The sequence below is a fragment of the Amblyraja radiata genome, chromosome 33 (assembly GCF_010909765.2).
Source record: "Amblyraja radiata isolate CabotCenter1 chromosome 33, sAmbRad1.1.pri, whole genome shotgun sequence".
In the NCBI taxonomy this organism is placed as follows: Eukaryota; Metazoa; Chordata; class Chondrichthyes; order Rajiformes; family Rajidae; genus Amblyraja; species Amblyraja radiata.
The window spans coordinates 6,396,294-6,412,227 of NC_045988.1; the positions used below are offsets into that span (position 1 = coordinate 6,396,294).

Genomic DNA, 15,934 nt, shown 5'->3' on the forward strand with positions numbered 1-15,934 from the left:
TATTATGATAACACCTGCCTCAACAACCTCCTCTTGCAGCTCGTTTCATGCTCACTACCCTTGTGTACAAAAAAAAGTTGATCCTCAGATTCTTATTGAATCTTTGCCACCCACACGTTGTAGCTCTGCTCCCTGGTTCTTGATTCCCCTACTCTGGATAAACGACTGTGTGCATTCACGCTATCCATTCCAAAGGGTGGTCTTCAGTAAACCCTCAACATGACAGATCTTCCTGTGCCAGCTTCCATCCATGGAATCTCTTCACCAAGCAGTGGGTGAGGCTTGTGTGCAGGAAGGAACTGAAGATGCTGGTTAACACCAAAGATAGACACAACATGCTGGAGATAACTCAGCGGGACAGGCAGCATCTCTTGATGGATGGAATTTCTATTCTGAAGAAGGATCGCAATCCGAAACGTCACCCGTTCCTTCTCTCCGGAGATGCGGCCAGTCCCGCTGAGTTACTCCAGCATTTTGTGTCTCTCTTTAGTGGATGAGGCTTGGTTGTCATGGCTGTGCTGACGGGTTGTGAGCTGGAGGTTGGCGGTGAACACCTCTTGCTGTGCGGTGGATCGGCTCGAGTTGCTGCTCATTGAACCAGACGGGTGTAAGGCAGAGCCTGCTACTCACGGGCTGACATCAGTAATACAAAAGGGCCTGTCCCACTAGGACGACCTAATCCACGAGTTTAGAAGACCCGAGGCAAGTTGAAAAAAAATGTCAAGGTCGTGTTGACTCGCCGAAGTAAAATACCTCCTAAGACCTCCTACGACTATGTCTACGACCTACTACGACCTACCTACAATTATACCAATACTGATTGACCTACAAACCCGTACATCTTTGGAGTGTGGGATTAAACCCAAGATCCTGGAGAAAACCCACGCAGGTCACGGGGAGAACGTACATACTCCGTACAGACAGCACCCGTAGCCGGGATCGAACCCGGATCACTGGCGCTGTGAGGCAGCAACTCTGCCACTGTTGCTTCCACCTTGACATGATATCTGGATACGATCGGACTCTTGGATATGGAGATCAGTAGAGACTGTCACATATAACTCTGATGATTGTCGAGGAAGAAAAAGCCATGAATAAGAAGTGTTAGTGATATGATTGAAGCGGCTTTTAATCTCATTGAAAATGTTGCCGTTGATCATGATTAAAGAACCAGTGAAGGACATCTGAGAGTTGTTGTCTGCTCTGCAATATTTAATATACAAAGTTACTGAGTCTGTTTTATGACATGAATATTTAGTAAGCACATGTACACTTCCCCACTCCAATTCCAGAAGAGATCGCGAGCCCTTTCATGTGCAGGAAAGAACTGCAGATGCTGGTTTAAATGAAAGGTAGACACAAAATTCTGGAGTAACTCAGCGGGACAGGCAGCATCTCTGGAGAGAAGGAAGGTGACCTCTCGGGTCGAGATCCTTCTTCAGATTGGACTTCGGACTTCAGTCTGAGGAAGGGTCTCGACCTGAAACGTTGCCCGTTCCTTCTCTCCAGAGATGCTGCCTGTCCCGCTGAGTTACTCCAGCATTTTGTGTCTATCTTCAAGCCCTTTCATCATAACTCAAGGATTCCACTCGGCATTTTGAAAGGGATTTCAAATTTTATGATGTTCAGTAATGAAAGCAGTGAATAAACACTTTACTCGATAAAAGATGCATGAGATTGCGAAAAGTAGGCCGTTGCCAAAATGATATCTCGCAGAATAAAAAGAACAAATTGGTAGTAGCTGAAGTTGGTAATAAATTTTCTATTGAGGAATTGGCAATAAATCCCAAGCGGTAATCAATTATCATTAAGAATTCTGAAGTGGTTGAGTGTGTTCATCGGTATTTTCTCAAGGAATTTCCATGGCACACTTTAGTAGACAGAAATGCTGGAGAAACTCAGCGGGTGAGGCAGCATCTATGGAGCGAAGGGATAGGTGACGTTTCGGGTCTCGACTGCCCTCTGTCATATGAGGAAAGATTGAAAAGACTAGGCTTGTATTCACTGGAGTTTAGAAGGATGAGGGGGTTCTTATAGAATATACAATTATAAAAGGACTGGACAAGCTAGATGCAGGAAATATGTTCCCAATGTTGGGCAAGTCCAGAACTAGGGGCCACACAGTCTTAGAATAAAGGGGAGGTCATTTAAGACTGAGGTGAGAAAAAACTTTTTCACCCAGAGAGTTGTGAATTTATGGAATTCCCTGCCACAGAGGGCAGTGGAGGTCAAGTCAATGGATGGGTTTAAGAGAGAGTTAGATAGAGCTCTAGGGGCTAGTGGAGTCAAGGGATATGAGGAGAAGGCAGGCACGGGTTATTGATAGGGGACGATCAGCCATGATCACGATGAATGGCGGTGCTGGCTCGAAGGGCTGAATGGCCTCCTCCTGCACCTATTTTCTATGTTTCTATGAAACGTCGCCTATTCCTTCGCTACAGATCTGTACGCCTCTGGAGTGTGGGAGGTAACCGAAGATCTCGGAGAAAACCCACACAGATCACGGGGAGAGCGTATAAACTCCATACAGGCAGCACCCGTAGCCGGGATCGAACCTGGGTCTCCGGCGCTGCATTCACTGTAAGGCAGCAACGCTACCGTTGCGCCATCCGTGACTGCCCTTGCTGATCAAGAAACTATCAATCTCCACTTTAAAAATACCCAATGATTTGGCCTCCACTGTGGCAATGATTTCCCTCTGACTAAAAACCCTCTGACTGAAGAAATTCCTCCTCAACTCCATTCTAAAGATATTCCTTCCGGTCCAAGACTCTCCCACTAGTGGAAACATCCTCTCCCCATCTCTTTGAGGATCTGCTTAGAGAAAGCACAGAAACGCAAGGTGCATCAGTGCCTCTCGACACTTTGGTCATGATAGCAATTTTACAGATCTTGTTTGTGACCCGCAACATTTATGAGCCAGCACGGCTAGTGTGGGCTTGAGCAAGGAATAGGCAGCAACCGTTAATAGAACACTTGATGATCGATCCTGACAACTGATGCATTGTAATAACCTGAGATTATAATGATTTGTTTTTTCTTATATTTCTCTCTGTTAGATTTGCGATCAAAAGAGACTGTTGGCTTCTAATTGCTATCTTATAGCCACTCTGAGCAGAACTTAATTACTGTACTTAGCCGAGGAAAAAAAGCAACCCTGCGGAGAAATGAGATCAGAGAGTAAGCCGTCCCTGCGTAGAGGCCAAAATGACAGTTACCACGGCAACCGCCGGCATGGCAGAACGCCTATACCCAAGGGAAAGTGTACAGGCGGTATTGTTCTTCAGAAATAAAGGTCTTATCTGTTGCCTTGATTAAAAATCTGGTAATCTGATGAAAAACGAATGATAATAATAGATAAAGTTATTACTAAAGAGAAGCAATCCTCTTCGGCCTAGCTTGCAGGGTGAACGGTTTAGCATTCTGCTTGCGTGAGATGTGAGCCTCATTAATAGATTCACCTGAGCAGCGTTGAGATCCCAGTGCTGCAGCTCATCTCTGATCAGACTCAGTGTTGTAAAAAAAAAAATCATAATTGAGGCAGATATTTTAAGCATTTCAGAAGCGGAATTCATTGCCACTGAAGGTTGTGGAGGCCAAGTCAATGGATATTTTTCAAGGCAGGGATAGATGGATTCTTAGGCTGACACAAAACGCTGGAGTAACTCAGCGGGACAGGCAGCATCTCCGGAGAGAAGGAATGGGCGCCGCCCATTCCTTCTCTCCGGAAATGCTGCCTGTCCCGCTGAGTTACTCCAGCGTTTTGTGTCTGTCTTCGATTTGGGCCGGCATCTGCAGTCCTTTCCTACACATAGACAGATTCTTGATTAGTACGGGTGTCGGGGGTTATGGGGAGAAGGCAGGAGAATGGGGTTGAGAGGGGAAGATAGACCAGCCATGAGTGAATGGCAGAGTAGACTTGATGGGCCGAATGGCCTAATTCTGCTCCTGTCACTTATGAGCTTGTGAATAATAACTAGGATGCGAAGGCACACAACACACGCCTCGCATTCTTGGTAGGGTCTTTGAATTTGCATTGTTCCACTGGTGAATAAATCACCAGATGTACTAAAAAGAGAGCTTGTCTATTAACCTGTGACGAAATAGTATTAAATCGACAGGCGCACGCCAAGCAATTTACATTTGAACCAATGTAGAGTTTCATGTCAAAGCTTGTCACAGAGTCTTTGCACGGGAAACAGGCCATTCGGCCCAATTTGTCCATGCTGACCAAGATGCCCCATCAGGGATGGAACAGTGGCGCAGCGGTAGAGTTGTTGCCTCGCGGCGCCCAGAGACCCGGGTTCGCTCCTGACGACGGGCGCTGCCTGTGCGGAGTTTGTACGTTCTCCCTGTGACTGTGTGGGTTTTCTCCGGGTGCTCCGGTTTCCTCCCACATTGGATCTGGTTGTAAATTGTCCCCCAGTGTGTCGGATAGTGTTAGTGTACGGGGATCGTTGGTCGGCATGGACTCTGGGGGGGCTGACTACACTGGCCTTTAATTGCCTAATTGCAAAGATATGTTCCCCAATTGTGTGGTGGTTTATGTATTTGAGCGTAAAACCATTGAATTTGGTGTTTGGCAGTATCCCGCTGATCATTAATTGTACCGATACACTGTTCATTCACCATGTTACCTTTGAAGCTATCTCTTGAGGTCAAAGATAGGTTTTACATGTGCGTGCCTCGTTCAGATGTTGATTGTTCATCATGTGATGTGTGATGGTTTTGGCTGTGGTTCTTTGCCTAATTCCTGTATTTTTTCTCTCTTTAGCTGCCCTTCAGGTTGATATCATGCCACCTCAAGGTGAAGTCAGTGTGGGAGAGTCCAAGTTTTTCCTGTGTACTGGTAAGTCAGCCAAGGCATGTCAAACTCTTACGCTAATATGAGCAGACGAATGTTGTGCCTCATCGGGCCAGGCATATTCAAATGGACCGACGACGTTCTGGGTTTAGTTCACGGAAGGGTGATGGGCAGCTGGAACCTGGTGTGGGAGAGGGGATACGAACGGCCAACCCTAGGGAGACGAAAGCAGCCACAAGGAACTGCAGATGGTGGAATCTTGAGCAAAGCACAGAGTGCTGGAGGAACTCAATGGGTTGTGCACCATCTCTGGAGAGAAGGAGTGGGTGACTTTTTGGGTCAAGACCCTTCTTCAGACAGTACATCAGTCTGAAGAAGGGTTTCGGCCCGAAACGTTGCCTATTTCCTTCACTCCATAGATGCTGCTGCACCCGCTGAGTTTCTCCAGCACTTTTGTCTACCTTCAGTACATTTCTAACCTGTCTCTCACCCTGCCCTCTCACATCCAAGAAAACGCTCAGCTCTCAACCCAAAACATCAGCGACCCCTTGTGTGTGATTAGATGCTGCCTGTCCCACTGAGTTCTCCAGTAGTTTATAATTTTTTGCGTTTTATTCCTTATTTTCTTCAAAGAGAAACAGCCCGCAGTGTATGTTAATATCAACATTGAAGATGGGCAAAAGAACCAAAATAAAATCAGACAGTGACATATAACAGCGAGCTGCCATTCCTTGACTTGGACCAACACCATGGGAGTACTGATAGGATCACGGATCTGTCACGAGTATAGCTAACACTATAGGCAGGCTATCAAAAACAGAATAACTTGCTTAGCACAGAATGCAGACATCTTGCCAAATGGAAAGAAAGAGTCCTTTGGGAAATCTGAGCCATTCATCACTCTACCAACAAGTAAAAATGACAAAACTCGTCAATTTCCTCCAAGAATGTTATCAGATTAACTTCTTTTAGTTTGGTTTAGAGGTTCAGCTCGGAAACAGGCCCTATAGCCCACCGAGTCCGCGCCGACCAGCGATCCCCGCACATTGACACTATCTCACACACACACTAGGGACAATTTATATTTACAGAAAGCCAATTAACCTGCAAACCTGCACCTCTTTGGAGAGTGAGAGGAAACCGAAGATCCCGGAGAAAACCCATGTGGGCACGGGGAGCTCGTGCAGATCCCGTACAGACAGCACCCGCGGTCAGAATTGAACGCGGGTCTCTTGCGCTGTGAGGTGGCAACTCTACCGTTGTGCCACCGTGCCTGCCGCATTTTACTTGAGAAAGTCGCAGGTTATGCAGAGGTGAACCGAGCCACACGCTCAGGCCCTGCACGTTGTCTAATGCTGACAAACCGCTGGGGAGTGAGGGAGAGGGGACGACTCTAGAAGCAGCTGGCTCCTGGTAAACCACGCTCTCTTCCTGAAAGTGATTTATCTCCCCGCCAGCAAAAAACAAGGATGATGCATCACACTTGATATCCAGTCGTGAATCACCCAGTCCCTGAGAGATACTCGCATACAGATACTGCGCACACGTGTCCAGATTCCCCATAGAGCGTACACTGCGCATATACCGCCTTCAACACTCGAGGGTCTGAGCCAGAGGGGGAGGGTGAGCAGGCTGGGACTCTATTCCTTGCAGCGCAGGAGGATGAGGTGTGGTCTTATAGAGGTGTACAAAATTATGAGAGGAATAAATTGGGTAGACTCACAGAGTCTCTTGCCCAGAGTAGGGGTATCGAGGACCGGAGGACATAGGTTTAAGGTGAAGGGGGAAAGATTTAATCGGAATCTGAGGGGTAACATTTTCACACAAAGGGTGGCGAGTGCATGGAACCAGCTGCCAGAGGAGGTAGTTGAGGCTGGGACTATCGCAACGTTTAACAGTTAGCCAGGTACATGGATTGGACAGGTTTGCAGGGATATGGACCAAACGCGGGCAGGTGTGACTAGTGTAGCTGGGACATGTTGGCCGGCGTGGGCAAGTTGGGCCGAAGGGCCTGTTTCCACGCTGTATCACTCGATGACTCTGCAAGTTACAAGCACTTTTCATAGCCATGGAAGGGCCATAATTCCCGAGCTGCAGATTGATGCAGAATTCCAGGAGGAATACTCAACCTTTAACGTTCCTTGCAAGCCGTCCACTTGTCCAGTAGGAGAGCCATTTTCCCCCTTTATCCTTTCCCTCCTCCTGCCTCCGTTGCTTCCGACGGACGCTCTCTCATGCGCTGTGTTGGATATATTGCTGCTCAGTCTCCTCCAGGGGTAAATTGACATTTTGCAGCAGTCTCCTTATTGATCAATCTCACATTGCGGACATCTAACCAAATGTAATTAGTGATTCCCATCAAAAACACAATCTGGGAAAATTATTCGGGGTGGGGGGGGGAGAGTTCCTGCATCAGCATTCCTGACACATGCCAGTAAAGCAAATCATCCCCCCCCTCCCCTCACCCCCCGAGTCCGTGGATGTTTGAGCCCCAATGATTAACAGGATGAGAATCACTGCCCTTATGTTGAGAGATACAGTGTGGAAAAAGGCCCTTCGGCCCACCGAGTCCATGCCGACCTGCAATCACCCCGTACACTAGCACTATCCTACACACTGGGGACAATTTTTTCTATCCTACACACACACGTACTTGCACACGCACGCACGCACGCACACACATACACACACGCACACACATACACACACACACACACATACATACACACACACACACACAAACACACACACACACATACACACACACACACACACACACACACACACACACACACACACACATACATACACACACACACACACAAACACACACACACATACACACACACACACACACACACACACACACACACACACACACACACATACATACACACACACAAGGGGCAATTCACAGAAGCCAATTAATCTACAAACTTGCACGTCTTTGGAGTGTGGGAGGAAACCGGAGCACCCGGAGAAAACCCACGTGGTCACAGGGAGAACGTACGAATTTTGTCCACTTACAGCAGCCGTGGCCAGGATCGAACCCGGGTCCCCGGCACTGTCAGGCAACAACTCTACCGCTGTGCCACCGTGCCACACCAATAGATTTCCCAGAGGGATATTCTCACATCCATTATAGATGCAGAAATGAAACAAAAATCTCCATTTTGAACTTGCTATGAATTTAATATAACATAGAAACATAGAAACATAGAAAATAGGTTCAGGAGTAGGCCATTCGGCCCTTCGAGCCTGCACCACCATTCAATATGATCATGGCTGATCATCCAACTCGGTATCCTGTACCTGCCTTCTCTCCATACCCCCTGATCCCTTTAGCCACAAGGGCCACATCTAACTCCCTCTTAAATATAGCCAATGAACTGGCCTAAACTATCTTCTGTGGCAGAGAATTCCAGAGATTCACCACTCTCTGTGTGAAAAATGTTTTCCTCATCTCGGTCCTAAAAGATTTCCCCCTTATCCTTAAACTGTGACCCCTTGTTCTGGACTTCCCCAACATCGGGAACAATCTTCCTGCATCTAGCCTGTCCAATCCCTTAAGAATTTTGTAAGTTTCTATAAGATCCCCCCTCAATCTTCTAAATTCTAGCGAGTACAAGCCGAGTCTATCCAGTATTTCTTCATATGAAAGTCCTGACATCCCAGGAATCAGTCTGGTGAACCTTCTCTGTACTCCCTCTATGGCAAGAATGTCCTTCCTCAGATTAGGAGACCAAAACTGTACGCAATACTCCAGATGTGGTCTCACCAAGACCCTGTACAACTGCAGTAGAACCTCCCTGCTCCTATATTCAAATCCTTTTGCTATGAATGCTAACATACCATTCGCCCTCTTCACTGCCTGCTGCACCTGCATGCCTACTATTAATGACTGGTGTACCATGACACCCAGGTCTCGTTGCATCTCCCCCTTTCCTAATCGGCCACCATTCAGATTGGCCAAGGATAACCAATCAGATTGGCCAAGGAAAGTTTTACCGTGCTTGGAATGAAAATTAGAGATTTTTCTCACACAAGAAATATAGAATGTAAGAGAGCCCGTTTAAAGATGCTACGACATGTTTTTCAGTAGTTTAGTTTCGAGATATAGCGCGGAAACAGGCCCTTCGGCCCACTGAGTCCGCGCCGAGCAGTGATCCCCGCACACTAACACTATCCTACACACAGGGACAATTTTTACCAAAGCAAATTAACCTACAAACCTGCATGTCTTTGGACTGTGGGAGGAGCAGCAAAACCCCACGCTGGTCACGGGGAGAACATGCAAACTCCGCACAGACAGCACCTGTAGTCAGGATCAAACACAGGTTTCGGGTGCTGTGAGGCAGCAACTCTATGCTGCGCCACCGTGGTTCAGAACAGGAGGAATGCTGTCTGAGAAGATGGTAAAATGACAACTTGTTTATGATGACAGATGTCTCCGACTTATTTAGAAAGTCAAGAGTTGGTTCACGTCAACAGATAATTAAATTAGAGGCATTAGTCATTCATTTGGTGAGATTTAGATTGAATAAACATTGAAATCGAACACCATCAACACACTGACATTAACATGAATATTGCACTTCATCATAAACTTTCCGAATGATCTAGTATTTTAATTGATTTAATTGTGGCGATTATGCGGTTAGCTATTTAGTCCTATTTTAAAATATATAATTAGGTTGGCATCTGTCCATCTGCGAGAGATGATGGTGTGGCTTTGACGTTGTCCTGAAGATAGACACAAAATGCCGGAGTGACTCAGCAGGGCAGGCAGCATCTCCGGAGGGAAGGAATGGGTGACGTGTCGAGACCCTTCTTCAACGTTGCCCTGCTTGGAGAGGGGAATGTTTCACCTGTGGTGGCATTTCACGTTGTGGCTGACGAGGCTTGTCCATGACAGGCAGACCCTCCCACAGCTACAACAGGTGATGTTGTCTGACTTTTAGACCAGAGATTACAACATAAAAACAGGCCCTTCGGCCCACTGAGCCCCTGCCAACCAGCCTCTCCTGCCAACCTTGTACACTAGCGCTCTCCTACACACTGGGGACAACTTACAAAAGCCAAATAACCTACAAACCATTGAATCTCATTGAAACATATAAGATTGTTAAGGGCTTGGACACGCTAGAGGCAGGAAACATGTTCCCGATGTTGGGGGAGTCCAGAACCAGAGGCCACAGTTTAAGAATAAGGAGTAAGCCATTTAAAACGGAGACAAGGAAACACTTTTTCTCACAGAGAGTGGTGAGTCTGTGGAATTCTCTGCCTCAGAGGGAGGTGGAGGCAGGTTCTCTGGATGCTTTCAAGAGAGAGCTAGATAGGGCTCTTAAAAATAGCGGAGTCGGGATATGGGGAGAAGGCAGGAACGGGGTACTGATAGTGGATGATCAGCCATGATCACATTGAATGGCGGTGCTGGCTCGAAGGGCCAAATGGCCGACTCCTGCACCTATTGTCTATTGTTATAAACTGGTACATTTTTGGAATGAGGGAGACTCGGGATTGATCCTGACTACGGGTGCTGTCAGTATGGAGTTTGCGTGTTCTCCCTGTGACCTGCGTGGGTTTTCCCCGGGTGCTCTGGTTTCCTCCCACACTCCAAAGACGTACAGGTTTGTAGGTTAATTGGCTTGGTAAAATTGTAAATTGTCCCTGGTGTGTGTAGGATAGTGTTAGTGTATGGGGACCACTGGTCGGCGCGGACTTGGTGGACTGAAGAGCCTGTTTCCGTGCTGTATTTCTAGACTAAACTAATCTCTAAAATAAATTGTCCTTTATCCTTTATCCGTGCACTGTGGACGGCGTGATTGTATTCACGTGTGGTCTTTTCTCTGACTGGATAGCAAGCACGTCAACATTTTCACTGTACCTCAGTACACGTGACAATAATAAATAAACAAAGCTAATCGCTCTGTCTGCAGAGACTTCCATTAGAATCCCTCGGGTTTGGGTTGTTGGGTACTGGTGTTACATCCATTACTGGCCCCATGAGTTTCTTTAATACTTTATGAACAGGCCCTTCGGCCCATCTTGCCCATGCTGACCAACATGCCCCATCTACACTAGTCCCACCAGCCTGCGTTTGGCCCATATCCCTCCAAACCTGTCCTATCCATGTACCTGTCTAAATGTTCCTTAAACATTGCGATAGTCCCTGCTTCAACCACCTCCTCTTGCAGCTTGTCTATAACTCTTTGTTTAGTTTTTAGTTTAGAGAAACGGCGCGGAAACAGGCCCTTCGGCCCACCGGGTCCGCGCCGACCAGCGATCCCCGCACACTAACGCTATCCTACACACTCTAGGGACATTTTACATTTACACCAAGCCAATTAACCTACAAACCTGTACGTTTTTGGAGTGTGGGAGGAAACCGAAGATCTCGGAGAAAACCCACAAGGTCACGGGGAGAACATACTAACTCCATACAGGCAGCACTCGTACTCAGGATTGAATCCAGGTCTCTGGCATTGTAAGCCGGCAACTCTAGCGCATTAATTTAAGGTTTTCCTTAAGGACCGGATTTCATTTCTATTACTTTAAAGGATGATTTGCAAAATGCTGCGTTTGCCTTTTTGTGCCGACCTCTGTTCAGAATAGCTGCCCTGTAATTAAAATGGCCTCTGCTGGGCTGTGATTGTGCAGTTGCCAGCGTTGTTTGGCTGTGGGCAGAGCTGATGGCTTCATGTGTAGGAAAGAACTGCAGATGCTGGTTTAAGTCGAAGGTGGACAGAAAAAGCTGGAGTAACTCAGCGGGTCAGGCAGCATCTCTGGAGGAAAGGAATGGGCGACGTTTCGGGTCGAGACCCTTCTTCAGGCCAGCTTTTTGTGTCTTTACGGTTTGAACCAGCATCTGTGGTTTAAAGGGTGGCGCAGTGGCGCAGTGGTAGAGTTGCTGCCTTGCAGCATTTACAGCGCCACTGACCCAGGTTCGATCCCGACTACAGGCGAAGTTTGTACGCTCTCCCTGTGACCGCATGGGTGCTCACGTTTCCTCCCACATTCCATAGACGTACAGGTTTGTAGGCTTAGCTGGTGTCGGAAAAGATTGTCAATTATCCCTAATGTGGAGGAGTGTGCTAGTGTAGGGGGATCGCTGGTTGGCACAGACTCGGTGGGCCGCAGGGACTATTTCCTCGCTGTATCTCTAAACAAAACCAAATCATACTAATGCCTCAGTCTCCTCCACTCCATGGAGAGCAGTCAATGCCTATCTACCAAAGGGCACAAAGTGCTGATAATTTAACCACTACTGGGTTCCCATGCATTATTCGAACGTACAGCATAATATTCTGGGCAGCCAGTTATCTCAAGGCCACTTTCTTTGTCTTTAGTTTAGAGAAACGGCACGGAAACAGGCCTTTCGGCCCATCGAATCCGTGCCAACTAGCACGACCCACAGATTAACACTATCCTTAACACACTAAGGACAATTTACAACTTTACCAAACTGACAAACCTTTTGTTAAATATTTGTACACATAGATATCAACGTTGACCTTGGCACTTGTGCATGTTATTGATCTAGCATGGAGTCAGGGGTTACGGGGAGAAGGCAGGTGAATGGGGTTAGGAGGGAGAGATAGATCAGCCACGATTGAATGGTGGAACAGACTTGATGGGCCGAATGGCCTAATTCTGTTCCTATCACTTATGAACTTACAAAATATCCATTCTCAAACATGCGTGACTGAAGAAGTGCGAAGTCTTTGTTGGCCTTGACTGGGGAATGGTTATCTGTGGGATGTTGACCGGCATGGAGGAATGCACTCAGATGCTGGCTGTTATTTTGGGAAACCACCAGACAGATTCAGCTATAAATAAGCGTGCACATCACTGCCAACCTCAGACAACACTAACATTCCTGTAGAAGCAAGGAACTGCATATGCTGGTTTACTAAAAAAAAAGGGCACAAAGTGCTGGAGTAACTCAGCGGGTCAGGCAGCATCTCTGGAGAATATGGATGGGTGACATTTCGGGTCAGGACCCTCTGCAGACTGATTCAAACATGGATAGGTGAAGTCGATAGGTGAGTCTGAAGAAGGATTCTGACCCGAAATGTCACCTATTCATTTTCACCAGAGATTCTGCTTGACCTGCTGAATTGCTCCAGCATCTTGTGTCTACAGTATAAACCAGCATCTGCAGTTCCTTGTGTAGGAAAGAAGGGCCTGAAAGAGATACTGCCTGTCCCGCTGAGTTACTCCAGCATTTTGTGTCTATCTGCAGTTCCTTCCTTCATGAGTAGATGATGTTTCAGGTCAGAGCCCTTCATCGATCCATGTTCTCCGGAGATGCTGCCAGATACGCTGAGTTACTCCAGTACTTTGCATCTTCTTTTTAAGCCAAAATTCCTTTTCAGTCCGCGTTCTAATAGGGTCATACAGCACAGAGTGGGCCCTTTGGCTCAACTCATCCATACTGACCAAGATACCCTGGCTAAGGGGTGATAATAATAATAATAATGGATGGGATTTATATAGCGCCTTTCTAATACTCAAGGCGCTTTACATCGCATTATTCATTCACTCCTCAGTCACACTCGGTGGTGGTAAGCTACTTCTGTAGCCACAGCTGCCCTGGGGCAGACTGACGGAAGCGTGGCTGCCAATCTGCGCCTACGGCCCCTCCGACCACCACCAATCACTCACACACATTCACACACAGGCAAAGGTGGGTGAAGTGTCTTGCCCAAGGACACAACGACAGTATGCACTCCAAGCGGGATTCGAACCGGCGACCTTCTGGTCGCCAGCCGAACACTTAGCCCATTGTGCCATCTGTCGTCCCGTGATGAGGGGGGATCTTATAGAGGCGTACAAAATCATGAGAGGACTAGATCGGGTAGACGCATAGAGTCTCTTGCCCAGAGTAGGGGAAACAAGAACCAGAGGACATAGGTTTAAGGTGAAGGGGGAACGATTTAACAGGTATCTGAGGGGTAACCTTTTCACACAAGAGGTGGTGGGTGTACGGAACGAGCTGCCAGAGGAGATAGTTGAGGCAGGTACAATCGCAACGTTTTAAGAAATAGTTAGACCGATACATGGATAGGACAGGTTTGGAGGGATATGGGCCAAACGCAGGCAGGTGGGACTAGTGTAGATGGGACATGTTGGCCGGGTTGCGCAGGTTGGGCCGATGGACCTGTTTCCACGCTGTATCACTCTATGGCTCTTAGCTTGTCACTTTTTGCTTACGTTTGGGCCATATCCCACTAAACCTTTCCCATGCAAGCACCTGTAGAAACGTCTAATGGATGTTGGTACAGTACCTGCCTCAACTGCCTCCTTTAGCAGCTCGTTCCTACCACCCACCAGTCTCTGAGTGAAAAGGTTCTGACCTCTGATCTGCCTCATTGGCATCTGACGAGCAGGCTGTAGACTCAAAAGGCTGGAGTAACTCAGCGGGAGGGATGTGCCATCCCGACTGTGTGCCGTCCTTGCCTTTGGAGAGCTGCTCCCTTTTTGCCAGCGGAGTGTAAAATCCTCCATCGATGAACGTTTCCTCCTCGTTGAGATTTTCCTTTCTAATTGCAGTGACCGGGGATGCCAGCATCATTTCCTGGTACCTGCCAAACGGGGACAAGATAGACCCGAATCAGCAGCGGATCGTCGTGGCCAAAGTAAGCGACATATCTTCCAGCCTCACCCTGTACAGCGCCAACGTGGATGACGCCGGGATTTACAAATGCGTGGCCACCTCGAAGGACGGAAATGAATCCGAGGCCACTGTTAACGTCAAGATCTATCGTAAGTCACCGATCAGTATCTTGTGTTTCTTTTTGGGTAGAACCGCACGTTGGAAAAATATCTTGCTCGTTCCTTGTTGGTTCATCCGCTTGCGTTGTGAAATCGAAACGTTAGGCTGGTGACGAGGAGGTTTTACATGAAGTTTTTAATTTCCTTTGTTAATGATAGACTGGCATTTGCAATTCAGGCCACTTTGGGGGGTGGGGGTGGAGGGGGGGGGGGTGAGAGAACAAGGAGGGACTCTGGGGGGGGGGGTGAATGTGGGAGGGGAACGAAGAGGGGCTATATCGAATAGTTTTGTGACTGTCCACGCCCTTTACATGGGGACTTGTACTGCATGCAAAGAATCTCGCTGTACCAAGTACACGGGTATCAAACAACGTATTGAACGACCGTCCTGATGCCCGTTGTCGGGACGCAACCCCATGGGGCTGTGGAGCAGGATTCGTGACAATGTCTGGCATGGCCCTTGCGTGCATGCATGCCACGGATGCTCTCCACAGTGATCTTGCGGTGGGAATAACCGGGCTGGGGCTGGGGCAGCGCTGTGTGCGGTGGGAATAACCGGGCTGGGGCTGGGGCAGCGCTGTGTGCGGTGGGAATAACCGGCTGGGGCTGGGGCAGCGCTGTGTGCGGTGGGAATAACCGGGCTGGGGCTGGGGCAGCGCTGTGTGCGGTGGGAATAACCGGGCTGGGGCTGGGGCAGCGCTGTGTGCGGTGGTGTTGCGTTTTTTTGCAGCTCTGTGATTTTATCGCCCACAGAAAAGCTGGAGTTCAGGAACGCTCCGTCTCCGCAGGAGTTCAAGGTGGGCGTGGACGCCGTGGTCATTTGCGACTCGGTCAGCTCGCCCCCACCCACCATCACCTGGAAACACCGGGGCAGGGACGTGCTCTTGAGGAAAGACGGTGAGCAAAACAAATTAAAAAACGCTCTCGCCCAGAGAGATGCTTCAGCCATGTCATGGCGAAACGCGCGCGCCCACTCGGTTACTGGTTGCTGGTGTTCACTTGTAGAAAAAAGTCTGGCGTACAGTCCCAGATGTTGTGGTCACTGCGACCAATCATATCTCCGTTCTGCAGGTGGAACTTGCAGCGTTACATAGTATTGATGTGTCCATCTTGGATGTTTGCAAGAGAGAGTTAGATTTAGCTCTTGGGACGAATGGAATCAGGGGATGTGGAGAGAAAGCAGGAACGGGGGTACTGATTTTGGATGATCATACTCGTTTCGAGTGACCGTCGTTGATCGTTCTACATTCTATGTTTCACACAGTAAGTTTTGGTACTTATCACTGATCCAACAGTGGGCCATCCTTGTGCGTGTGGCAAAGTCACACAGTACAGTGTAGAATCTGCCCAGGT

General features: G+C 48.1%; 1 protein-coding gene across 12 annotated transcripts in view; it reads left to right on the forward strand.

Annotated features, from left to right (window-relative positions):
- ncam1 (neural cell adhesion molecule 1) overlaps nucleotides 1-15,934 on the forward strand; it is a 347,020-nt gene that overhangs the window by 195,762 nt on the left and 135,324 nt on the right. For all 12 annotated transcript variants that reach the window (XM_033049728.1, XM_033049735.1, XM_033049729.1 and 9 more), the window contains exons 2-4: nucleotides 4,775-4,849; nucleotides 14,360-14,572; nucleotides 15,335-15,478. In XM_033049728.1, coding sequence (XP_032905619.1) covers nucleotides 4,775-4,849; nucleotides 14,360-14,572; nucleotides 15,335-15,478 — 432 coding nt within the window. The remainder of the gene's footprint in view (nucleotides 1-4,774; nucleotides 4,850-14,359; nucleotides 14,573-15,334; nucleotides 15,479-15,934) is intronic.